The sequence below is a fragment of the Quercus robur genome, chromosome 4 (genome assembly GCF_932294415.1).
Source record: "Quercus robur chromosome 4, dhQueRobu3.1, whole genome shotgun sequence".
Taxonomy (NCBI): Eukaryota; Viridiplantae; Streptophyta; class Magnoliopsida; order Fagales; family Fagaceae; genus Quercus; species Quercus robur.
In genome coordinates this window covers 66,125,063-66,152,469 of record NC_065537.1, presented here as the reverse complement: position 1 = coordinate 66,152,469, position 27,407 = coordinate 66,125,063, and the positions used below count along the sequence as shown (strand labels likewise).

General features: G+C 33.1%; 1 protein-coding gene across 1 annotated transcript; it reads left to right on the top strand.

The window, feature by feature from the left end:
- The first annotated feature begins 23,794 nt into the window (after nt 1–23,794).
- LOC126724525 (26 kDa endochitinase 2-like) lies at nt 23,795–25,206 on the top strand. The gene is made up of 3 exons (XM_050429030.1): nt 23,795–24,235; nt 24,348–24,498; nt 24,600–25,206. The coding sequence occupies exons 1-3, from the start codon at nt 23,827–23,829 to the stop codon at nt 25,006–25,008; spliced, it is 969 nt and encodes a 322-aa protein (XP_050284987.1). The 5' UTR covers nt 23,795–23,826; the 3' UTR covers nt 25,009–25,206.
- The last annotated feature ends 2,201 nt before the right edge of the window (nt 25,207–27,407 follow it).

The following is a 27,407-nucleotide window of genomic DNA, read 5'->3' as shown; positions in this document are numbered from 1 at the left end:
TATCAACATTGTAACGAAACCAAAGCTAAAATTAATTCAAAGAATTGAAAAAGGACAGGCACTGCCAAAAAAGGCATTACAAATTAAAATACAGTTAATGAATGCAATGCTCAATAATATTAATTAATATTACGAAGGATGTTTTAATGTGGAAATTTATGAAGGATGACGATTTTTCCATTAACTCGGCTTACCTTAGTATTAAGGCTGATATGGGAATGGAAAACATGTTCAAGGATGCTTGGATTTGGAAGTTGGATACTATTCCGAAGATCATGAGTTATCTCTGGTTATGTATGCACAATAGTGCACCTGTGAGGGAGGTTGTTTCCGGCAGGAGTATCAATTGCAACACTCTATGCCCTATTTGCAGGTAGCAAGGTGAATCCTTAAACCATTTGCTGAGGGAATGTTTATTTGCTCGCCAATTTTGGTTAAAGATTTGGTCTCCCCATATCATACCGCCCCTGCAAAACCAAAGTTTGGGTGACTAGTTATATGATAATTGCCACAGTAATCGAATTCATCATAGTAACGTGCCTTGGAGTGTTATTTTTCCTTTTGCTATTTGGAATTTATGGAAGCACCATAACAGAGTGGTTTTTGATAATATTCCACTCAACACTAATCTTCATGGGCTCTGTTTAAGTCAAGTCGTGGAGTATTTCTATTGTGTTGGAAAAATGAGGAAAGTTAATCAAAGAGTTTTAATGCAGGTGAAGTGGTCCAAACCTCCTAGTGGTTCAAGCTCAATTCGGATGGAGCTTCTTGTGGGAACCCAGGTAAAGCCGGAGGTGGGGGATTAATTAGGGATTGCAGTGGGAAGTGGCTTAAAGGATATGCGAGATCCATTGGTTGTGCCACCAGCATTTCAGCTGAGTTCTGGGCTTTAAGGGACGGTCTAAAGTTAGCTTTAAGTGAAGGGATCTAGAATTTGATTGTGGAGTTGGATGCACGAGTTGTGGTTGATCTTGTAAACTCTAATTTGGACACTAATAAACGATACTCTCCTCTTTTATGCGACTGCAAGTGCTTGCTAAGAAGAATTCCTCAGGTTCAAGTCGTGCATGTGTATAGGGAAGGCAATCGATGCGCGGATGTGCTTGCAAGGTGGGGGAGTACCATGGAGGAAGATTTTGTTGTTTTTAGCTCTCCACCAAGCCTTGATGTTTTGTATTTAGTAAATATGGATATAGCTGGCATGTATGTAATTAGAAGTGCTGGAACTGGTCTCACTGCTTGTGTGAGATAACGCTTTGTATCTGTTTCCCTTTAACCAAAAAAAAAAAAATATATATATATAAATATATATATATATATATATTAATTAATATTGATTAAAAATCTCAGCATGTACTATCTAGTTTGTGAGAGGGAAGATAAAAATGCTATATTGGCCATTAAGTTCAGCGTTTATTGTTGATAGGCTAAAAACATATTGACTCCTTGTGATTAATTAAGTGATTAATTAGCCAAGTTTATTAATTAATTAAATTAACATGTAAAGTGCGTGGTAGTACAAACAAATCATCAATTAAACTAAGTGCAGCGAAAATTAAATTGACACGGTGATTTGTTTACGAATGGGGAAAATCAACACGGCAAAAACCCCACCGACTGATTTTAAGGTCACCACTCCCAAGAATCCACTATTATTAAAACAAGCAGTTATAAGTAAGGGAATCCCACTACCTTATACCATCCTACAGTTGAACTCTTACCCTAATACCTAATTAGACTTGTTCTGTAGTGACAATCTCTCCTTGTAATGCACAGTTCTCAGTATGTGACTAACCAATTGCGCGGATCCCAATACGTGACTTCAATCACCAATTAGAGAAGGTCGTTGGCTGCAAAGTTTTTCAGTTCATCCAGACGATGAAGATCAAGAAGTTGCTTGGTTACAAAACCCTACAATGCACACACACAGCAACTTCTACACAAGAACAATGAACTAGGGCAAAACTCTGTCTCCGATCACAATTTGCTTGAACAAATTTTGCTCAACACTTGTACAACTTGTGTCCACTTTGACGGCCCTTAAAAATAATCATTTTATATGTTTAGGATTGTAAGAAAAGAAAGTCCAAACACATAATTACGGATTGGAAGAAAACAGAACATAAATTTTTTTTTTCTTAAACCTCGATAGATAGCCATTTGTCGAGCAGCTATCGAGCCACGGGGCTTGAATAGCTCTTCAAGCTCGATAGATACTAGCTGTCGAGCTTTAATAAATTTGCACTTTTCAGCTTGAATCTTGGACAAACTTGCATGGCTTTAACACTTGATCTTGAAACAAGATTTCTTGAAGTATTAAACACATTCTAGATTTACCCAAATACAAGTAAAGTGCGTTTTGTCAAAAGATTAGTCAATTATATAAAATAGTGACATACACATTTAGGGTTACCAAGATTCATGTCAAGAACTTGGTAATCCCTTTAGTTGTTGCATAAAGAATTTCAAGAAGATCTGAAACCTTTGAGTGGAGTCTCAAAGTCACAAGTGGGAGTACTTGTGGTTGTAGTGGATCAGGGAAAGAAGTACTAGTCAGTGAACTCGGAGCTGTCACGTGGTCGTGGTAGTAATTAAGTTTTCTACACGAGATAGCAATAGGATGGTAGTGGTCTAAGTCTTATTATACAAACTTCAATTCTTTCATAGTGGATTTGTTTTACCTTGAGGATAGCTAAGTTAAATCCTCTCCAGGTTTTTACCTGTTTGGATTTCCTAGGTTATCATGTCGTTGTGTTATTTACTTTTTCGCATTATTTACATGATATGATTTGATTGGGTTAACCTAGATCTGAATAATTTATCTATATAATCACTTGGCTAAATAAATAGGTTAAACAACTTGTGTTTTAAGGGGCCTAAAAATGTACAGATATATATATATATATATATATATATATAATAAAAAATAAAATAAGAGTGCTGCAACTGCAACCATATATCTCATAATATATGATGTCAACATTTCTATGGTATCATTACGTCATCTCATTCCTATCATTGTACTATAAATATCACGCTTTGGAATGAGATTTTTTTTTTTTTTTTTTTTTGGTGTGTGTGTGGGGGTTTAGAAATCTTATGTTGAAAAGTATAAGAGCAAGAGGATACAATTAATTCTTATAAAAAAAAAAATCTAAGCGCAAGATCTCTATCAAACGGTGCCCTATTAATATGTGCAGTTGAACTTGCGTGAAAAATTAGTGTTTTTTTGGGTTTGTTTAGCTAAAAATTTGGGGAGATTGATGTGAATGCTCTTATAACATACCAAAACCAGTTCGACTTGAAACCTATTGTTTTGGAATCATAATTCATAACTAGGGTAGTGTATGAAAAATAAAAGAAGTCGACCCTATATTTGATGATAAACTAGTTGATGCCCCTTGGGATGTGAAGGCATATCATAGTTCTATTACAAAAAAAATATGTTAGAAGTTCTCTATATGGCACATCTATATTGCTCATTTTGTGGCACACCATAAGAATTACATTTGACAAATTAACTTCAATTATATCACATGTTACTAACAAGAAAAAAAAAAAAAAAAAAAAAGAGAGAGAGGAAAACTCAAGAAAAATCTAACTACTAATGTTAATTGCAATTACATCTAATTGTAGCATTTTAATATTATTTAATTAAAATAATAAATATTACGGAATAAATATAATAATAATAATAATAATAATAATAATAATAATAATAATAGGTGGGGTAGAGAGAAACTCAAATTAAAATTCCAAATTAGAGTTCTAATTTTGTGTCATATGTCCTAAATTATTTATTCTTAAAGAGATTATTTCTTAATTTTAGAATCAAATGTGGGACCACATCATAAATATTTATCAAAGTGAGTTATTAGGTACAAAAACTAAAGAGTCTAAAATAAATGAATCATAAAAGAAAATAAAAAAAGTGCTTCACAATAATTTTTAAAAAAAACATGGACAATTTACATTTTATACCTAATAATATATTTACAATTTTTTTTTAAAGAGTTAACATAATATAAAAATGACTATCAATAGTATTTAAATTATTTATATATATATATATATATAAATTATATTATACATCTTGTTGTATATCTTTAAGTGTATCCATACATATGCATGGGGTTATGAGCTAGTATATATTAATAGCTAAATTTTAGAGAAAATCCAATTAGATTTTAATTGGATTCTCTTAATTTTGTGCTACATGTCCCATTTAATTTTTAATTTTGTGTCAAGTAAAGTATTGAGTGTAAAAAATGAAGAGTCCAAATCCAATTATATTCTAAATTGGATTTCAATTGGAATCCAATTTTTCGCCATGTATCAATCTAAGTTTTAATTTTTGTGGCAAGTGAATTATTGAATGTAAAAACTGAAAATTCTAAAGCCAATCAAATTTTAAATCATATATATATATATATATATATAGTGAGAAACCATTACATATTTTAGTAATGTATGGTTTTAAAAAAGTGTAAGTTAATACTATCTATAATTTGAACATTTTTTGAAATAAAAATAATTTGAACTGTATAATTGTGATTATTTTTAATTATGTCCGTGCATATGCACGAGACTGTACACTAGCATATATTAAAAATCAAAGTTCCGAGAAAATCCAATTAGATTTCAATTGGATTCTCAATTTTGCACCACATATTCCATCTAAATTTTAATTTTTGTACAAAGTGAATTAGTGACTGAAAAAATAAAAAATTCCAAATCCAATTAAATTCTAAATTGGATTTCAACTAGAGTCCAATTTTGTGTCATATGTCTATCTAATTTTTAATTTTTGTGTCAAGTGAATTATTGGTTGCAAAAATCGAAATGCTTAAATCCAATTAAATTCTAAATCTCACCATTACATATTTTAGAAATTTATGATTTAAATAAAGTATAGTTTGAACCGTGTTACTGTGATTGTTTTTAATTGTACATGTGTATATTCATGGGGTTACACATTAGTTTAAATAACACACATGGATGATTTTATCATTCATCACATAATTGATTATACATGACTTTCATCATCTCCGTAGTTTGAGAGTCATTTCAACAAGAGTAAAATTTCCTATATTAGGTTAACTGATGAATTAAAGGAACAAATAAATCTCTATACTGCTGCATATAAGGTAAATTGCCTACAAAGAACGTGGGAGTACCCCAAATTTTTAGCAAACTTTTAGCCAAGCATTGTTAGCCTCTTCTTCAGAAGATATATCACATAATTGCCTCTTAGACTTTCAAGCACCTATCTTTGCTGGCAAGTTACACAACTAAAATCAATCATTTTTAGTCTTTAGCATTCATTCAAAATTATTGGTGTAATTTGTTCATCCTTCCATCAAGTTATTAAAACCATTTACAAAAATGTTTAACAACTAATGAAAAGGATGTGACATTGGATAAACTTTATCAAGCGAATTGGGCAAAGGTGGTCCAGCTATGTATCTAGTGAAGTTATTATCTAACATAATGTTGTCTACTTTGATATTAAATATGTACCACACAAGCATAAATAGAAACTTGGTGTTTTTAAAATTTATAGAATAAAACTTGATGACGATATTTCATAAAATAAAATTCAATCATTATCATTTTCATAGTGAATTCTTACAATTTTCATTTGCAATAAAAATTGCTATGTTGTCTATCAAAATGAATAAAAAACCTCCAATGAAACGAACGAAATCTTCAAAATTGTGAATGATCCAAAGCCTTAAAAGTATTGTTGAGAAACAAATGAAATTAAGAAAATTATACATGATCTCTATAATTATTGGGTCCATTAGTCTATTCTTTTTTTCTTTTTATTTTAGAGCATTGTTTGAGAACTTTATTTATTTATTTTTTTGGGGGGGTGGGGATCCTAATTTTTCAACGAAACCTTTAAAAATTTTCACTAATATAGATAATAGGAAAAGATATTTTAGATTTTTGGAAAAGCAATGGCCCCCCAAGGGGCAATGTAGTTTCGCCCCTGAATTGAACGATTGTAATATTATTATAAACAATCAGCTTTTACAAAAAATACACTTTTTTCTTTCTTTCAATCATTGCTCCCTTTGCATCAATTTTTCTATTTGCCACGTTGAAGTGAAAAATTCTAGACAAGTAATCATTCAAATTATTCAATGTCCAAAAAACTATCAATCATAATTCAATGTCCAACATTTTTAGTTCTTAATGAAAGCAATGGTCATTCAAGGGAACCAACCTCGTTAGAAATATGGAATAAAGTGTAAGAAGAGGGCGCGGAAAGTTATGGTAGAACAACAAAAACTTGACTTGTTTTCTTGATATTTTTAATTTATAGTACAAGACCTTTTATACATTTCTTTACTAACAAGTAACTAACTGCTTGGAACTACTAACATTTTATGTATAAGAAATTTTAAATAATTTAAATTTATATAATATGATATAAATTTCAATGTTACGTGTATTCGTGAAGCATAAATGACAAGGTCTCAAGAGTTTAATTTTGTGTCTTTAAACTTTTAAAAAATTATTATTGATTTGAAATTCTCAATTGATAGATATATTGTGCCATTTCTAATCAAAGTGAAGACAATTCTTGAATTGAAGATTTTTCCAAGGGGATCGAATCAAAGAATTATTCTATTGTAATAGAATTTAATTGTAGAAAATTGTACTAAAATATTCATCTATTTACAAAATACATTTGTGAAACTTTTCAATTATTTGATTTCCAAAAATGAAAATTAGTGTTTACAAGTGTAATACACATGGTTTTGAAAACTGGATCTGACCGGTTGGTCCAACCAGTTCAAATGGGAATCGGTTACTAGTTTGGTCTGGTAAAATCCCTCAAAACTAGTCAAAAACCGGGTTGAACCAGGAACTGAAGGCAAAAATGATTTTTGCCTCAATCTAGTTTTTAAAACCATGGTAATACATGGCTTGAAACATGCCTGAAAAATAAAAAATTTCGCATATATTTTTCTTATTTTTACCATACCTTATTATGTGATGAATACTGTGACAACAAGATGGCAGGAAAATGCTAATTGGTAACAATAATAAGGGTGATATAGTGGTAACAAAAGTTTCTTTAACACGTCTGCAAAATTTTTTGAATATAAAAAACATTAACAATGTTATTCATCAAAAGTTTAAACTTCAAATTTTTATATTTTCAAATTACATTTAAAATGTGAGTTTATATATTGAATGACAATAACATACAATTAGCACTTACAATTTAACTTGCATGTCAGGAACGAGTAGATCACGTGCGGTACAGTTTTTAAAACAAAAAAAAATTCAATAAAATAATGAGAGTTTCACACCTTTTATAGCAAAAACATATGAAAGTTTTAAGTCTTGAAAATTTTTAGGACTCCATATTTAAACCATTAATACCATATAGTCTACATTCAATTAATATTCTTGCGTGTCTTTTTATAGACTACTATATCACCACTCAATTGTTGACTTCATTTTGTCACCTTCAATCAATCTTATTATATCGTACATCTTTTTTTCATAATAGTCTTACTCTTGCTTTTTCTTCCCATCAAATGCTACATGGTAGACTGTTAATTTCTTATCACTTTCATGTGAATCCAATATGCGAAAAAGTATGTGTACTAAGAATATTCTTTTTTTTTTCTTTTTCCTTCCCGTGGAATTAGACTCTGAGAACTTGTCCAAGTAAAGTAGCTATCCCTATCCTATGCACCCAATTTGCGTGCGGGATAGAAAAAATTGATTTAAAACGTGTTTTTTTTCTTTTTCCTTCCCGTGGAATTAGACTCTGAGAACTTGTCCAAGTAAAGTAGCTATCCCTATCCTATGCACCCAATTTGCGTGCGGGATAGAAAAAATTGATTTAAAACGTGCCTAACAAGTGCATCAAAAGTTCAACAATAACTCTGAATTTCGTACTTCTTCTTGTTAACACCATGTTCATACAATCACACTTTTATCATTTGCGCCATCACATAATTGTAAGAAGACAAACAAACAGTCTATGGACAAACTCTTGGTCCATACGTAAATTCGCTATGTTAGAATTATTGGAAAAAATTCCCTCAAAAGAAACAAAAAACGAAAATGTTCATGTGTAATCCATAGTTTAAATCGTTCCTAAGAGCTGTGTGTATTTGTTTTTAAAACATAAAAAACAAAAACAGAAAAACGTGTCCAAAAATTTAGGCTGTAACTCTTAATGTCCGAACAAACTCAATAAAACAACCTCCATAACACAATCCACAACATCAAAAAGCAATCCAAACAAGATAAGATAAAGTTCTGTTACTTTCATGGCATTTATGTCACCTATCTTAGGTCGGATGCTTTTAGAGAGAACACAATGAACTTTTCTGACTATCTTAGGTTCATTTATGGTCTCACCTAAGTTGAAAGTAGAGTACACTATGCCATTGAGTTTAGCATAAAACTTAAAAAATGTCTCAACTTCAATCATGATTTCCTCAAACATAGAGGTGTGCATCTGTAGTTTTGCAGCTTTTCTAGGTTTCTTCTTAAAAAAAATTATTATTGTTCAATTTTATTTTTCCATTTAAAAATCAATAATGGGAATTTATTCAACTTTTAATTAATTTTTTCTTAAAAATAATTTTAAAATTTATTTTAATTATTGTTCAAATTAAAAAAATTGTGCATAAGGATCAAATTATTAATTATCTAGTTATTGAAAGAATGTGTATAAGAAAATTTTAAATAATTTAAATTTATATAGGGCGTTTATACGTTTATATACTTGAGGTTGGATTGTGTAAATTTATAGATAAGATCATAAAATATCAAATTGTCCACTTCATAGTAACAATATATAATTTTTTTAAGACTATAAGATTAGTGAATCCAAATTTTATCAGTTCCTTAAATAACATTCTATCTAATTAACTCAAAGAATAAAATTTCAATTATATTTTAGTTATTAATTACTAGTATAGATTTGTGATGGGATGAAAATTTATTGTCATTGTATTTATTATTTATGAGAAAAAAAAAGTTAATCGAATAACTTGCGTACAAGCTTGGATTTGATTGAAAAGAAAATGAAATATGCTTAAAAATGTAATCTAACTTAACGATGAGCTCAAACTCAACTCATGTTTTAAAATTAAATGAACAAATTTAAAAATTTTGATACTCAGCTCAACTTGGGATGTTTAATTAGAAAACTACAAAAGGTCAACAAAATCCTTCCAAAAGTAGAGAAGCAACTTATCCTGATATACATTGTTTTTTTATATATATATATATAATTCAATACTTGAGAGATGAAGATTTAAACATTTGATGTCTATTAGAAACACCAGGAAGTGCCAACAAACTCAACTAACAAGACTCCTGTCAACTAAACAAGATATTATTATTTTTTCCGGTGTAAGCATCTAGTAGTTAAGCACCTTGTCCACCTAGCCATAGCGCTTGAGTTCAAGTAGTGTGGGACATATTAGCACCTAGGCCATGGGTCAATGAGGGAATCCTATTGTATATCCTACCTGGTAGGATATGATGTACCTCGATGATCATATATTTATTCAACAACATATATATTTATAATTAGAACACATGCTCAGACTCTAATTTGGTCGGAAGAAAAATCACACTTTGTTACAAGAACTCTAACAGTTTTTAGACCCCTTACACAATTGATTAAACCTAGGTAATTAGCCAAGTTGTTACTTAGTCCAATTAAACAAGTCTAGGTTATCACAATAATAAAGATCAAATCGTGCAAAGCAGCGGAAAATAAATAACACACGATATGATCACCCAGGAAACCAAACCGGTAAAAACCTGGGGAGGATTTAACCTAGCTATCCTCAAGGTAAACTTGAATCCACTATCTTGAAAGAATCGAAGTTCATACAAAAGGACTTACAAGCACCCCCGCTCGACTTCCTAATGCTACCAACCAGTAGAACTTACTGACACGACCACGTGCAAGCTCCGAATCCACGGACTCCTTCTTTCTTGGATTCCCACCAGCTACAAGCACCCCTGCTTGTGTATTCTTTAAGCTTTAATGGCAGCAACTGTTTTGATCATCAAGGTGTAGAGAATATCTCCTCCTTGAAAACCCTAAGTTTGTGTAAAGGAAAACTCCTCTAGATCTCACAAGAGATTTACACAAACCGCAATATGAGCAACTCTAAAACGTGGCTAGGGTTTGCCTTTTATACTTAAGACAAATAAGAAACCCTAAAAACGTTTTAAAACAACTAGGGCTGAGTTGGAAAATTCTGCAGAAAAACGATCTGCCCGAGCTTCGATCGGTCGAGCCTAAGCTTCGATCGATTGAGCCAGGCCGAAAGCCACAGTGCTTTCTGCTTTACACTCGATTCCAACTTTACATTGACATACAACTTTGAGCTAGTTTTAAACACTTCTAAACACATTGTTTTGATCATGGTTTGCCAACAATACAAATTAGAGTTCTAAATACATAAAGTCCTACACTTTAGAACCTAACAAACTCTAGCTAGTAGATGTTAAGGGGAAAATTTTTGATGTTCCCAAATAGAATATGGGGTAGTCAAGCCGAAACTCGACGATGGGCTCTTGAAATAAAGTCCAAAGGCTTTCGGTGTCGTGTAAGCCTGCCCAAGCAAGAGATGGAGGCTGCACCCTAACAAGAAGACAACAATAAAGTATAATAAACACGTTACTATTGTTAGTTTGTTATATTATTAGTTCTTTTACAGCATCATAGTTCAAATCAGTCCTCTAGTGGTACGGTATTATCTCCAGTGGTGGGGTAATTTCAGGTTAATAAATGTGTTTACATGGTAAAAATCATATGTTTTCCTTATTATTATTAAGTCAACATAAGGGAAAATTTCCATAGTTTCCAAAACATTATGTCCTTCATCATAACAATACTAAACAAGGATTAGAGGCTTCATAGTTACAAATAAAAAAGGAAAAATAGGATGGAATGAAGGGAGAGAGAGATCCCAGTTTAGTGCAGCAAGTATTAAACTAAGATTTTGATGAGTATGTATGCATAAGGCATAAATGAGGTAATGTGGGTTGTTCTGAGTGAGTGGCATGGGATTAACATTGAGGTTAAGGCTTTAATGAGTAGTGGGCTAAAGAGGGATGAGTGGTGAGCTTAAGGAGAGCTAAACCACAAGTAGAATGGCAAATAAATCAACAGTTTCAAAGGAGGTAGATGTGTGTTTGTGGGCTGAGATGCTTATGCTTTTATAATTGAGTTTTAGGGAAACACTAATTAACTAGAATCCAAAAAAACATAGGCCTGATTCAGGGGAGCCAAACAGCTAAATTAATAACCTGGATTTGGCCTAAAAATGGGAGGTTTGCTTTTGGGGCTACCTTGCTTCTTTGGGTAATGATGGGATTTTAGAGTGCTTTGCATTAAATGCCATGTTTTCTAGGGCTGAGCTTAATCAATGTGATTGAGGCATGTATCAAGTGCGAATCCTAATGTTGCAACTGAGATTTGGACTCCTAAGAAGTAAGATTGAACACCCCAAGTCAGGTGTCAAGCTCTAAGTTCACTTCAGGGGGTTCCACTAGAGATCCCTTTTCACCCTCCAAACCACATGTTTCCAATTTTTCCCCTTTAGGAATCATGGGCTTGTAGGGGCGTAGCTAGAAAATTTTACTTGGGGGGATGAATTGTAGTATTGATATATTAACCATAGTTCATATTGAATACAAAATTATTAACTTTGATATATTGTTATATTCTTAAATATTAATGTACATACAAAAATTATATAGTTTATTATAGACAAATACCAAAAAAAAAAAAATCCAATAAAAGAACTGTTCACATCAAAATTATGCCCAACAATCTTTAGTGGAATAAAGATAGCAATACAAAAATGTGAACAAAAAAATCTTAAATACCCTTATGCATATCAACACACACATAGTGGCGAAAGAAAGAAACAAAAATAATACTAATGGTAAAATAACAATGATGATTGATAAAAGAGAGAGAAAAGAAAATGCACTTGCATATTCACTTCTTTAAAGAGTCAAGAAGATGATGTTGCACCAGGGAAAAAAATGGATTAATAATTTTGGATGAGATAGGAGCTTTTGTGTTGAGAAGAAAGAAAATAGGGCAATGGGCTGGCACTAGCAGCTACAACAAAGTTCCGTAGGTACCTAAAGATGAAATAAATTGAAATTATGTTGGGAAATGGGTTATCAATGATGCTAGAGACTGAGTTATTATCCATTGGATTAATTATAAATTTTTTGGACAATGGAGAAGATCAACTATTAGTCATTATCTTTTGAACTAACTATAAATCTTAGGAATAATTTGGGTGAACAAGTAATAAAGTTTTGAACAATTGAGGAGGCTAACTAAAAATCCTTTGGACTAACTAGAAATCTTAGAAATAATTGGGGGGGCTGGTTCTAATTTTTTGGGAGGACTATATCCTATTACTAGTATAGTTGTAGGAGAAAAAAAAAAAAATTTGGGGGGGCTGTGGCTCCCCCAAGGAGCAATGTAGCTCCGCCCCTGTGGGCTTGGGACATAAATCACGTCTTGAATGTTTTTTAACATTTATAACATCAATTTATTGAAGTTTAGATGACTTGGTTTCAGCTCCCCTTTCGCTGGAGGTGCAGTCTTAAGGAAGATGATGGAATCTCATCACCCTTTTGACTTCAACTGATATGACAGCCCTTAGGTACTGTTCATGTCAGGCAGAGGGTGGCAGAAAACTGATGGGACAGCCCCTAGTTCATCCGCAAAGGCTTGGTTCTCTTGCAGGGGTCTCTAGTTTTTTCTTTGGTTAGGGATGAACAAGGGTTGGTTGCCCACTTTCAAGCCTCTTGTTGGGACCGTTTTGGGCTGGAACTTTGCTCCATTTCAGCACTTTTAGTTGGGCCACATGGCCCTTTCTTTGCTTGGGCTTGCTCCCTTCTCCACGAGATTCTTGGGCTTACAAAATGGGCATTAAAGACATGCTTTGCCATGGGTTTTTTACTCCTCATGGGCTTTAGTTGTTAGTAGAAATAAAATGAATCTATGAGCTTTAATAAATATTTATGATAGATTTTGGGTATTAATTCCCATAGGTTTTAAATAACTTCTCATAATTTTTACTATGGATTACTTTGTAAATCATATTTTCCTTGGGGCTTTTTTAAATAATGGCCTCCAATATTTTCTTGAGAATAATATTTATCATGGGTTTTAAATAAATATGGTAACAACCACTATAATAGAATAATGTGATGTTTTCATGAGTTTCTCTATAGATAATCATAATAGACATGTAGGATGAATAATTACCATGAGTTTAGGTAATAAACATTATGAATGTTGTGATGTAAGATGGATAATGAACATGAGTTTATAATATGAAATAAATAAATGTCATGGGTCTAATAATCATATCTTTCCATGAGCTTTTATAAGATGATCGCTATGGGTTTTGAGAGTAGATAATTCATAAATTCCATGAGCTTGTAATATTATAGTAGTAGGTTTAAGAATCTAAAGTATTGTTCATTATTGGACTTTTAGATAAAATGATTATGATATAGTATTTTGCCAAGTATTGATAATCTTGGGCTTTCGATAAATAGTGCCAAGTAGTTAGCTTGGGCTTTTAATAGTGCCAACGTAAGTTGGGCTTTTGATATTGCTAATGAGAATTGGGCTTTTGATGTTGCAAATGAGAATTGGGTTTTGATATTGCCAATGTGAATTGGGTTTTGGATAAATAAATCGCCATTGTTTCAAACCATGGGCTTTGATTACGGATTTGAATTCTATTGATAAAATTGTTTTGCCATGGATTTGAGTCATGGGATTTTCAAATTTGCTAAGCATAAGTATTCTTGGGCTTTAAATAGAATAAGATGTGTATATTGGGTTCATAGGGCCAGTTTTTGGCTTACCTAAATAATGATAATAAAATTGGATAAAATACGAGTTTTTTAGGCTTTTTGTGATAGTGTATATCATGACCCAATTTACATAATAAGATATGAAATATTTGTGATTAACATAATAATAGAGCCAAAAAATGTTTGAGAAAACCCAATAACTTATAGTGGTATAAATAGGTGGTATTCAAATAAAGTTAGGTGTAAAGAAAAAGTACGTACCCTAACAGTAGGTTACTATGCGACGAATATTATAACAAAAAGATGGTAAGATAATGCTAACAACAATAGTAAGATTGATAGAGAGGTGACAAAATGGTGTCAATGGAGTAGTGGCAGCAGGACTTAAGGAAGCGGTAATACTAATATTGGGATAATTTCACATCCAATGATAATAGGAATGTCATGGAGATGACATACAGTATAGTAGTACATTGATAATTAAGACAAGATGGTAACGATATTAATTGAATAATGTAGTAGTATTGGATTTAGGATGGAGTCATAAAGAATTTATAGGATTAAAATTACTATTGAAGGGGTACAACTCTCATTATTTATTCTCATAAAAAAGAAAAAAAAATACCTTTCTGATTGTAGTTGCATATACTTTTATAGATTTTATTGCAATTATGAAACTATCATCTTTAGTCATGAATAATGTCAAAAGTCAAAATTAGGCTACACAACAAAATAAAAATGATTTTTTTTTTTTTTTATAGATTCTATTATTTTGTACATCGAAAAGAAATTTTTGCAACACTTTTTATAGAATCAATCATAGATAATTGTGAGATTTAAAAAAACTATTGAGTTACATTTTGATAGATCACAAAATGATTGAGCTAAAATGTATTAGAACAATTTAATATATTTTATTTTATTTATATTTTGTTATTATTGAATAGATATTAGTTTTGTTTTTAGTATATTAATTTAGTTGGAGTTTTAGTACTTTTTTTTTTTAATTTTTGAAAGGTTATATTATTTATGCTTTTCCCCTTAGGAAACTAATGCAGTAGAATACCTACAAGAAACAAAAATGTTTGTTTTAAGAAAATAAACTCGAATTTATAATGGATTCCTTAAATCCACAAGATTTGGAATTAATCATAGAAAACTGAGAAGAAACTTTGAATTTTTATAAATCTAATTTGTCTTAGAGGCAACAATTTTTTTTTTTTTTAAATACTAAAAAGAAATCCTAGGGCAACTAGGAAAACGTATAACAAACAATAATTTATAGTAATCCGGAAATTAGATGTCAAAAATAATAAATTTTACCAAAAACAACCAAATTGGGATAATTACAAAATTAAAAACTACTACCTCTAAAACATGTCCCAAAATAAATGAGACTTTATTTTGACTTTTAAATAAAAAATTATTAAGTAAACAAATATTACTAAAAATGACAAAAAGGAGGACTATGGGGCCAAAAAGAAGGTATTTGCCCAAAAAGCTACGTGACTAAACACCAAAGATACTAATTTGTGTTCCCTATGCTGTTTCCTTTTACATCACCAAATTTTACCCAATTCCATCACTGTAACTCCATTGACCCCTAGCTAACTTATGTATTTCTTGGGAGTTGACTTGTGGCACTCAATTTGATCCAGGAAGGCATGAACTATTGCTCAACATCAAAAACAATCATGGTTCAGTCTCTAGTTAAGCATGCCAAAAATGATCTAAATATACAACATATTTTTTGAAAGAACGGACACCTAATTACTAGGTGTTAATTTAGACTCCCAATTTTAATCATGTCTTGATTAATTTTAATCTAATCACAATTAATGTGGAATTTATGTAATTGGCCGATTAATCAAAAAAATTTCATTAATAACTAAACCCATCCCTCCCCTTTTACTATTATAATCATCTTTTTCAGATATTAAAAATAAAAAAATAAACAAAAAATCTTTCTTTTACTTTGTTGTGTAAATAGTTGCTTTATCTTTACCATGTTCTTGTACATATTGTACTTGCTTCTAACCCTTTATTTCAAAGCTATTAATATTGTTGTTGGATATTATTATTGTGTTGGTTATCCTAGATGGGTATTGGACCATCTCCTAGGCTATGTATGGGAAGTACCCTTAGGGGGAAGAAATCCCATCCCACCTAAGCATCTAGGGATTTAATTTTTCCTTTAAATTTCTTGTCATCCCTAATCCCCCTTTATTTCATTTTATTTATATATATGTGTGTGTGTGTAAATATATATATATATATAGACCCAAAAAAATTAAAAGATATTCTACTATCTTCCTTAAATGGTTTTTAAACCCCCATTAGAGCAAAATATGAGTATGTCTCATAAGAGTAGTGATGGCTTAGAACTCTCATTTCTTTATGTTGAAGGATCCATAAGGTTTGAAAGAGATTAGACTCTATTTAAGGGGGAATAAAATAAAAAAAAAACATTTTTAATCAACTTTACCATATTCCAAGCTTTTACTTTTATGTCATTTACATTACAAGTTTACTTTTAAGCCTTTAAAATTCCAAGTTTTTACATTTTTGTCATTTAAATTTCAAGCCCTTTACTTTTCAAGGTATTTATTTTTCTGCACGTTATTTTGTTGTTGTTCCTCTATTTCTCTAGTTAATAATGTGCCATAAAGAAAACATGCTTAGGTAAACATTTCCCCTACACCCTTGTCCAAGAAAAAGCTTCCCTTTTTTGTAACAATATTTTTAAATAAAAATATTTGAAAATATTTTTAAGTGGGAACGTGAAACTTTTCAACAAAAAAAAAAGTTTTGTAAAAACTCTTTTCTTTTCTTTTTTAAATAAAACTGTTTAAGAAAAACCACTTTTTACTGTTTTTATTCGGCCCTCAAAAAATTGTTTTCCTAAAAATCTGATTTCCAAAAAACTTGTTTTATAAAATCTGTTCTCAAAATAAATTAAAAAAAAAAATGTTTTATAAAATCTGTTTGCAAAATATAAAAATCAGTTTTCAAAAGTAAAAAATTGTTTTTTTACCAAAAAAACTGTTTTCAAAAATTTATTTTTCTAAAATTGTTTTGAAAGAAGTGCTGGATTTTAAAGCTCAACAACTAGCTTGATAGATAGCATCTATCGAGGTTTAAAAGGCAGCTTTTGCCTAATGTTCGATAGCTGCTTGATAGATAGCCTATCTATTGAGATTTACAAAAATCAGTTTTTCAGATCTGATTTCACACCAATCCGTGTATACATGTTTAGGCTTTCTTTTCTCACAACCCTAAATATATATATGATGATTATTTTAAGGGTCATCACAGCTGATGCAAGTGAGTGCAACTTGATGCAAAGGTTTTTCACCAGCATATTGTGACCGGAGACAGTTTGCCCTAGTTCATATTTCTTTTCAAGAAGCTACTGCATTTGTATGCCGTATGGTTTTGTAACCAAGGAGTTTCGTTATCTTCATCGTGTTAATGAACTGAAGGACTTTGCAGCCAACATCCTTCTCAAGTTGGTGGTTAGTCACGTACTTGGATCTGTGTATTGATTGGTTAGTCATGTACTGGGAGCCATGCATTGAAAATGAGAGATTATCACTACAGAACAAGTCCAATTGGGTATTGGGGTAAGGGTTCAACTGCAGGTTGGTATAAGTATTAGGATTCTTTCACTTGTAACCTCTTGTTGTGATAATAGTGGATCTTGGGAGTGGTGACCTTAAAATCACCCGGTAGGGTTTTTGCCTTGGAGGTTTTCCTCATTCGTAAACAAATCACCGTGTTAACTTTATTTTCCGCTACATATTAACTTAGTTGGTAATTTTTTTTGTGCTACCACGCGTATTGTATGTTAATTAACTTAATTAATTCACTGGATTAATTAATTGGTTAATTTATCATAAGGGGTCAATACATTTTTGGCATATCAGTTCAAAACACTAACCCAAAAACGAACAAGGCAGAAAATAGAGCATGAAATAAAATCTTAATTCTAACAATAAAACATGCATTTTAAGCATAGAAAAAACTTAAACCTAACCTAGAAAAGCATATTAAAATATATTACAACAAACAAAACAAGCAAATAGGAAAAAGAAAAATTTAAAAGAATACCTCACACAAAAGCTTCCCAACCTTGATTTTGAGCATTCCCCTCAGTCAAATCTACTCACAAACCAATAAGAAAGTGGTTAGCAATGTTAAACTAAAAGGATTGGGGCCAAAAAAGGTCTTAATCAAATAAAATTGACTTAAGGGTGTTTTGTAAAAAACTCCCTTTTGATTCACTATTCTCTAATGAATATTAGGTTTTTTCCGCGAGATTTCTATGTGTTTTGAAAAATTACCATGTAAGGCTTTATATAGTGGAAAAAAAAAATAGGGTTTAGAGCAACTTCCAAATGATGTGGGATTCATTCCAAACCTTAGCCATTATTGTAAAAAACTTGTCTTTCTTATGCTTTTGAAATCCTAGCTGCATACACAGGAATGTGCCTGCATACGTAAGATTTGGCCCACGTATGCAAGCCACTGCCCACATATGTGCGCCGAGGGCCACTTTGGTCATTTTATTTCCAAAAAATAGATTTTTGCTCATTTAAAAGGTTATATTTTCCATTTTAACACTCCTCAAGTCAATTTGATATCTGATTGGGCTCTAAACTGGTCTTGAGCCTTAGATTTTAAGTATCATTGAGGAATGAGAACCCGAATCATAAGAGGTATAAAATGTGGTGTTTACATGAAGAGGTAGTGTTCTTGCTCTCTTTTTCCTTTCCTTGGTCTTAGGACCTTGGATTTAATGTTTTAAGGGTGTAGATGTAGCTTTTTAGCTACTATCTATAGCCTTGCTTTCCTAGGATATGTCTAAATACTATGTTTGCACTTAGATCTATATGCCTAGGTGCCTTTTGCTATGTCTATGCTTAGATCTATATGTTTATGTGCTCCTTGTCATGTTTATGCTTAGACCTATATCTTAATGTGCTTAGTGCCATGTTTATGTGTCTAGACCTACATGTTGGATGCAATGCCATGTGCTTCTATAGCCTTTTCGTCTCTTGATATGTCTCTTTCTTGCATTTTGGCCCTTTAGGTAGGGTGGAGATCTAGATCTTGTGGTCTAGGCCAACATCCATACACCTAGGCCTATATCAAAGGGTTTGGATCATTTCATTTATGCATGTGTTTTCTTGCTTGGTTCTATGCTTTTTATCATGTTTGTCTACCCAGATCTAGGTTTTGCCATACTTGGTGCCCTCTGTGGGCTTGTGCTTATGTGGTTGCATATGTCCCTCTTGTGGCTTGTTTAGGTGTAACAACTTACGAGAACACATCCTCATGATGTTGGTTTGCTTGATGCATACCCTTTCTCTGCTCTGTGTGATGATATGCTTGTCTTGCTTGATTTATGCTGCCCGTTTGGCTCTCCTTATCTCTTTGCATCTTTGCACACTTGCCTATATGTTCATGTAGGAGTCCTTGTGCTTGCTTGTGTCATCAAGCCTAATTCCTACTATCTCGTGCAGGTTCACACCTATCTTTGATACACGAGACCCCAACTACCTTTTAGGAATTTTGCTTGATGGCACGTGTGTCGTCCATACTCCAATCCAATAAAACTATGGACACCCAATCCAAACCTACATTTGTCATCCGAGGACACCCCTTTTTGTCTGAAATCATGCTTGTTTGGCCCTTCGTTGGCTTAACATGCTTGTTTGCCCTCGTTTGGCTCTCTTTGTCAATGTGTCTCTTTGTATGCTTTCTTTATCTTTTGACTATCTTTTTTGCTTGTCTGTTGGCTTGTTCTTTGTTTGTTGTGTGTTCACGCTTGGTGCGAGGATGCTTGGAGTGAGGGTGCAACCTCCTACATGCAAGCAAAAAAGGCAGGGGTGCAAGCAAGAAGACGTAAACCCAAATAGGGCAATGTTCAGTAGATTAAAAGGTTTAGCCTCCCCACTTAGCCACTTCTTTAGAGCCTTATATTAGGATTCTCATCCTTGTATCCAGTTGTAGGCCACATTCTTAGGGTATGGCAATGTCTATTTTATATTTCTTGTACTTTGTTGGGCTATACCCTAGGGATGTAGGCATGTATCATTTATCTTTCCTACACTTTACTTGGGCCGCGTTCCCTGGGTAGGGCAACGTCTGATCGTGCATTTTGTATGATGGACTCTCTTGGCTAAGTGAGTGATCCTCTCTAGCCATGAGTGCTCTTAACCTTGTAGTGTGGGTATGTGCTCATGTCAATTACTATAGGTGCATATTCATGATATATTGTGTGCATGATCATCGCGGTGTGATTGTCTCGATCCGTGTCACCTGAGTGACATCAATTTTCCCATGTATGCGATACGCATCAATATGCTTGATGCTTTGAGGGACTCTAGCTCATCTTGGCATGAGCATGTTTGCACATACCATATACACAGGCATGAAACCCTGCCTCACCAAACACGAAACTCTACCAAATTTTTGCCATAAAAATAGGGCACCTCCGTTGCTGTATTCTTATAGCAAAAGCTTGGTGAGAATAGTTTTTGTGTGCTATGAACACACTTGAAACGAAGCGTTGTTGGATTTCCACCACAAAAACAAGGAGAAATGCTATCGGATTTTTGTCATGGAAATTTGGCACCAATTCCAAACACACTAGGGAAGCATCGATCAAGGCCACATCCTTTCTGAAACCAAACCTAAGAGTCCAATTCATTTAAAGCCCCAAAAGCTAATGTCAATAGCTCGTTTTTAATTGCCAATGTATGAAAATTACCATTTCATCAAAACAAAGGATTGTCCTCGGACAGGCATTAAGGGGTGTCTAATACCTTCCCTACACATAATCAGACTTCTGAGCTCAAGAATCAACCTTTTTCTTAGCCTAGGATTAGTAATAAAATCAAATAGAGTCAGGTGACCAATCACGCCTTAGAAAAAATCCAATGATTGGTGGCAACTTCAATTACCTTTGGTAACTTGATTAAAATTGACTCATTTTCCAGTCACACACCAAAGGTATACTCTTTTTGCATAGCACCCGAGCTCCTAAGCCTACAACTCCGCGAGTGTGCAAGAGCATTGCCGCGATGGGTGGTTAAACTGCCAAGTATATTGTTTGCAAAAATCTTTTCAAAAAAATCAAAATGCCAAGTATTCTATTTCTTCATAAAAAACTAATGTTTGAAATAAATTAAAATGAGGTACTATCTTCAAATAGGCATTGTGGGGTACTAATGTTTGGTTCAAAGACTTTTGGTTTACCATAATTAATGAACCTTTAAAATTTGGTTTAGTTAATGAGGTGACTTAAAACGAATTAGACATCCAGGTGACCAATCACACATAATACAAAACCAATGGTTGGCAGTGACACCTAAAATAAAAATAAGAAAAAGGGACTCACACACACACACCTCAACTCAGAGACACTATCACACAAAAGGCACATTGCCAAGGACCCAATGTGCGATGAAACCCAAAAACAAAATTTCCCCAAAGAAATTTTTTTTTTCCAAAAGGGGGGGGGGGGGGAGGGGGGGGCATCCACAGGTATGTGCTCAATCACGTTATATTAACTACTCATTTTTCTCTTCATTATTTAATGTGAGATTTCACTCACATGTATATACCCAATAATCGCCCCCTCACATGTGAGTCCCTGCTTCTTTGGGCTTCATGACCTTTCTGTGGGCCATGAACAAGTCCTATTCACTCCCCCTTGCCTAATAGGCTTTTTCACTCACTAGTGCATCATTCATGGACCTTCACATATCAACCCCAAATGCCTTTTATCCTCCATCACACCTCATCGTTGTCTACCACTATTAACAATAATACTCCTCTGTTTGGCCTTTTCTAAGATTGTTTGTGTGGGATTTATGGGCTTGCTTAGTGCAATATACTGTCCCTACTCCAACTACAAAAAGGACTTGCCTTGCTTCATTTGTGCAAGGGTTTCAAGTACACACACCCCGTTCCTGCTCCAACTACGAAATGAGCCTCGATAGCCTTGCCGCCTTTGCCCCAGTCCACCATGGGTTCTAATACCACTTGTTAGGGAGATAAACACCATGGGTAGTTTCCTTGAATAATTAATATAACATACAAAAATACATTTTAACCCAAAAGGCCTAAACCCAATAGGTATGTGCTTAATTATGTTATATTAACTACTCATTCTTCTCATCATTATTCAATTTGGGATTTCCCTCACACATGTATAACCAACAATCTAAGTGTTGCCAACTTTGAGAAGACAACCAAGGAGAGCTACGTGGAAAGAGAAGGAAGAAGAAACGAAAGTTAGAGAGGATAGAGCAAAGTGTTGCCGCCATAAATAATTAGTGTGTGTAAGAGCAAAAAAAAAAAAAAAATTAGAATGTTTTTCTTCAGCCGTGAGACACGAAGAGGGTGTGTGTGAGAGTAAAGAAAAACAATGAAATTTTTCTTTAGCTGTGGGATACAAAGAGAGTGTATGTGAGAGCAAAGAAAAATAAGGGAGATTTTTTTTTGCCATGAGACATACACAAGAGATATTGTAATTGATTTGAAAATAGTGAAATTGATTCGGAGTTTGTCTCGTAGCTTTTCCCTTCAAGGAGAAAGGGTTTTCCACTTAAATATTTGTGTTCTTATGTGTGATTGCTATTTGGAATTGATAATATTGGTGGTAATATTATTTGGGACCCAACAGTGGTATCAAAGCTTGGTTGATTTAGTGGATGATTTTTTTATGTGAATTAAGATGGAAGAGAAGGGATTGCTTTGATTAAGGTGGAGTTACTCCAAGAGGAAAAATAGACTACTTGATTAAGGTGGAACTATCCCAAGAGAAAACTAGACAGTTGAAGACAATTGATGGAATTTGAGTCAAGGTGGAGATTGTTGGGAAATTGCCTCAAATTCCAATTGTCACTTGGAAAGTCAATTAGGTTTTCTAGTTGAAGAATGAAAAATTAATTTGAGTTCCTTTGTGTGGAAGGAAAGACTATTCCTTGATGTGGAAGGTCCTTGGTGTGGATGGAAAGTCTAGTCCTTTTTAAAGAAGTAATGTATTTCTAGTCCAAAAATGAATAAAAAAAGTCTTATATATAAAAAAATCCAACAAAGAATTTGATGGTTTTGAAGTAAGGGTTCTCCCTATAGGGACAGAAAAAATAGAGTGTGAAACCAAGAGAGGAAAAAAAGATTTTTGCTTGGGAGATAATCAAGGAGTAGAGAGTAAAGTGATGCTGCCTTCTAGAAATTTTTATATTTGGCCCTCTTGAATTGAAAACCAACCTTCACAAATTGTAAATTGAGACAAAGAACCCAAAAGTTAAAATAACCACGTGAACCATATTTGTATTTGGTATGAAACTTTGATTGTTTACTGTTTCATATCAAAAGATATATGTTTGGGATTTAGGCGTTGTCATGCTGTATGGCTCCACCTAAAGAATTGTATAGATTTTTCTTTTTAATTCATTTTTTCCTATCCATTTTTATTTATTTACAACACTAATTGAGTATATATATATAATAGAAATATGAAGCTGTTTCGCACTTCCCTTTTAAACAAGTCATTACGTATACATGCAGTTGTCATTTTACTGTTTATTAGGATTTAATTTACTTCCCGTACATTTTTATTTAGACATATTATTTTGTTTTAAATATATAATAGTAAGTAATAGTGAGTTTTAATATTCATATTTTATTTAGTTAGTGGTTGATGTGTCATTCACTTATTAAAAAAAAGGAAATTTCTTTTAAAAAATTAGTATTGAAAGTAATCCAAATCCTGTTTATTATATCCTACCTACCCTGGATGTAATGCACTCGTAAAGAACAATACTGGCCGTGGAAAGCATATTAACTCCAAGTCGATCGCCTATTTATAGCAGGCTCACCAGCCTCAGTTGTACACAAATTAAGAACTAGGAAGTAACACAACATTTTCAAAAAAAAAGAAAAGAAGCAATGAGGTTCTACCTACTCATACTTTTCGTTTTTCTCTCCACAGTTGCAGTTGGGGTCCTAGCACAGACTCCTGTATGTGGACGAGAGGCTGACGGAGCTGTATGTCCCAACGATGAATGTTGTGGCGCACTTGGGCTTTGCGGAAGCACTGAGGACTTTTGCAGCACTCAAAAAGACTGCCAGAGCAATTGCCACCTACGAAGTAATATAAGCGATCTCCTTAACCGGACCACGTTTGACAAAATGTTTATTCACCGCAACGATTCTTCGTGTGAGGGGTCCTTCTACACCTATGATGCATTTATGGCGGCTACCTCTGTATTTGAAGGATTTGGAAGAACTGGCAGCTCCACCACCCAGAAGAGAGAAATTGCAGCCTTTTTGGCTCAAACTGCATATGCAACTAGAGGTTAATTTTCCAAATAAAAACTAAAAACCTTTTTTATTTTTAATAAAAAATAAAATACAGTTTTACTATATATGTTTATTTATGTTGCTTTACGTTGTGCATGGTGATGAAGGAAGTCAGGGAACGGATCTCTATTACAGGGGTTATTGTCACGTTGTAGAGCAAAACACTACCAAGGAAGATTATTGTATTGAAGGAAGTATAAATTGGCCATGTGCAGAGGGTAAACAGTATTACGGCCGTGGTCCCATTCAACTCCGATAGTAAGAAATCGATAATTAGTTCTATGAGTTTAATTTATGTAGTAGAGCATCGATCCATTGAAGCTATTTGCTTAATTTGACTGAATAGGTTGTAATTGCAGCAACACCTACTATGGTCCGGCCGGAGTAGACTTGGGTTATCCACTTCTATCCGACCCAGATCTGCTTGAAAATGACCCAGTCATGTCTTTCAAGTCCGCATTGCACTATTGGATGAATTACCATTTACAAAAACCCTCATGCCATGCTGTCATGACCAACCAATGGGTGGCAAACTCAGACGACGTGGAAGCGAATCGAGTGGCAGGCTTTGGTCTCACTACCAATATCATCAATGGAGAAATTGAATGTGGGCATGCCGATCGACGTGCCCTGATCCGGACTCGCTTCTACTCGACCTTCTGCGACCTATTGGGCGTGCCTATTGATGATCCAGAGGCAAGCGAACTTAGCTGCTCCAACCAGCAACCTTATGGACCTGCTCCTGTCACGAAGATCTTCATGGAATAGATCGATCCGTACGTGCGTGGTCATATATATAGAACTATGGCCCAAGAAAAATCAATGATTATTATTTATATATAGTAGTAATCATTGACTTATCTGTCTACTTAAATAAATGAACCTAGGTACGAGGTTCTGCATGCGTGGTTCAGTGTTTTAAAATGTAGTGGATGAACTACGTGCTCTTCTGCATGTTTAATGTAATCAATGTTATATAATGTTTTATGTTCTAGTACTTCTGTTCAAGATCTTTGGCGTGGTTTGATCTTCATATATATTCTACTGCATGTGACGATGTAATCAATGCTTTATGGTCTTCTATATATATGTATCTATTCTATTACTCATGACGTTCAATCTCCTCTGCCTGCTTTCCTTCTTTACTTTCATAGCTTCATCTCTACAGTTTGATAATGGATCACAACCATCAAAATGAATATATTATCAAAACGGGACTTTAAATCATGTTTTCTGTTATAAACTATAGTGCATGTGTGCCATTATCAACAACACTATATGGTTGAGAATTTCAACTACGATTTCTTAAAATCTTCTTAAAATCCTAAAGATGCAAAATAAAATTCTTGAGAATTTTACATTTACATTGCTCAAACACACTTAACATTTGTGTAAAGTTGAATTTATTCAACCATGTGTTAGTTTTATTCCACGCCTTTTAGAAACCTTGTATTTAGGTGAGAATAATGTAAGGATTGTGTGTAAAAGAGTGTGAAGATTTGATCAAGAGTGTGCAACAAGAAGGCGACTCGCGACTGGATTTGCAACTGACTCGCGAGTGGTGACTCGACAAAATGAAGCACACGTGTGAAGCATGTAGGAAGATGAAGAGTCAGGCCAGCTAAATCACTACAGGACAAAAAGTACAGTATGGCCTAGTCTGGTAACTGGCGACTAGAACTTGCGACTCATCCCTGTTGCGAGTGACTCGCCAGTGCACCCTGTTTTGCAAAAAAAATGACTTTTCACATTTCATCTTATACCCTATTATAAATATCCTTATTCTCACGAAATGTAGAGAGTTTCTAAAGAGAATTTTGAAAAATAAACCCTAGAGAAAAATAAGATTGATCTCCAAATTCCTCTACTCTCACCCTTTTCATTGTCATACCCATGAGAGGATTATAAACTAAATCCTTACCTCACCAAATTCAGAGTAGTGAGAAGATTCTTGGTGTTTGGGAAGCAGTTCAAGAGAGAACCAATTCATATTAGTTGATGCAATGGGCTAATTGTGGGATCTAGAGAAGACACGGTTCGGCGTAACCTTGTTGGAGTAAGAAGTTTAGAGAGTTTAGGTGCATTGGGTAGATTAGGCTTGGAGGGCTTATTGCTATTCATGTATTCCAACTAATTTTCTAGTGGATCATTTACCGCTTGGAGGGCAGCAGAGAGGTTTTTCATCGAGTTCTTCGATTTCCTATTCAATAACACGTACCGGTGTTATCTTGTATTTGCATCTCTTTTTCCCTTACTCTTAGCTTTTAATTTCTACTGGTTGTGATTAATTAATGGCTTAGAGTAGTTTGTTAATTTGGATATTGCTTATATTTCATATTCCACACATATATTGTTTGAATATAAGCTTGTATTGGAAATTTTGTATTTGGGGGGTCTAAACATTCACAAGTGTTTTATACACAAAGTGAGTTTTCAATTTGAATTTGGATATATCGTACTATATAAATTTTAATTAACTGAAATTTTCTTATACGTAATCATTCAGTAACTAAATAATCAATAATTTGACCACATGGATAAGTTTTTTAAATGAAAACATACCTTCGAACATTGATAAGCATCTTTGTTTTGATGAAAACATAGAATTCTGTTCTAAAATCAATTTTACGTAATTAGTTATAAAAAAGAAACAATTAAAAGTTGGATTTAAATGTCATTTTAGTAAATTTTCTTATTGACAATATATACATATTTCTTACATAAAATATATGAGTTGGAATTTGGTATAAATATTAAAAATATATATATATGTAATCTAACAAATAGATTTTCAAAATATTAATTATGTACAAATAATAGTCCTCTATCAAAGGAAAATTCTTAGATACTCTCGAAGTACGGAGAAATAGTACTCTCTCTTTTCACATTCATAGTAGACCGCACCATAAATTTAATTAGTGGACTTTACTATAAATGTGAGAGGACAAAACATCATTTTTCTTCTTTTAATGAATTTTTTAGTTGGAGAAAAGCAGCAATAGAACAGCACTCAAATCAAAATTTCAAAACTTTTAAATTTGGGCCTCATAGAACGATAGAGAATGTGTCAATGCACACAATCATTTAAATTTTTTTTTTTTAAATGTTATGAATATAAAGTGAGAGAAAGAGACTGAGAATAGTTTGTACAAGACCATGTGTCCCGT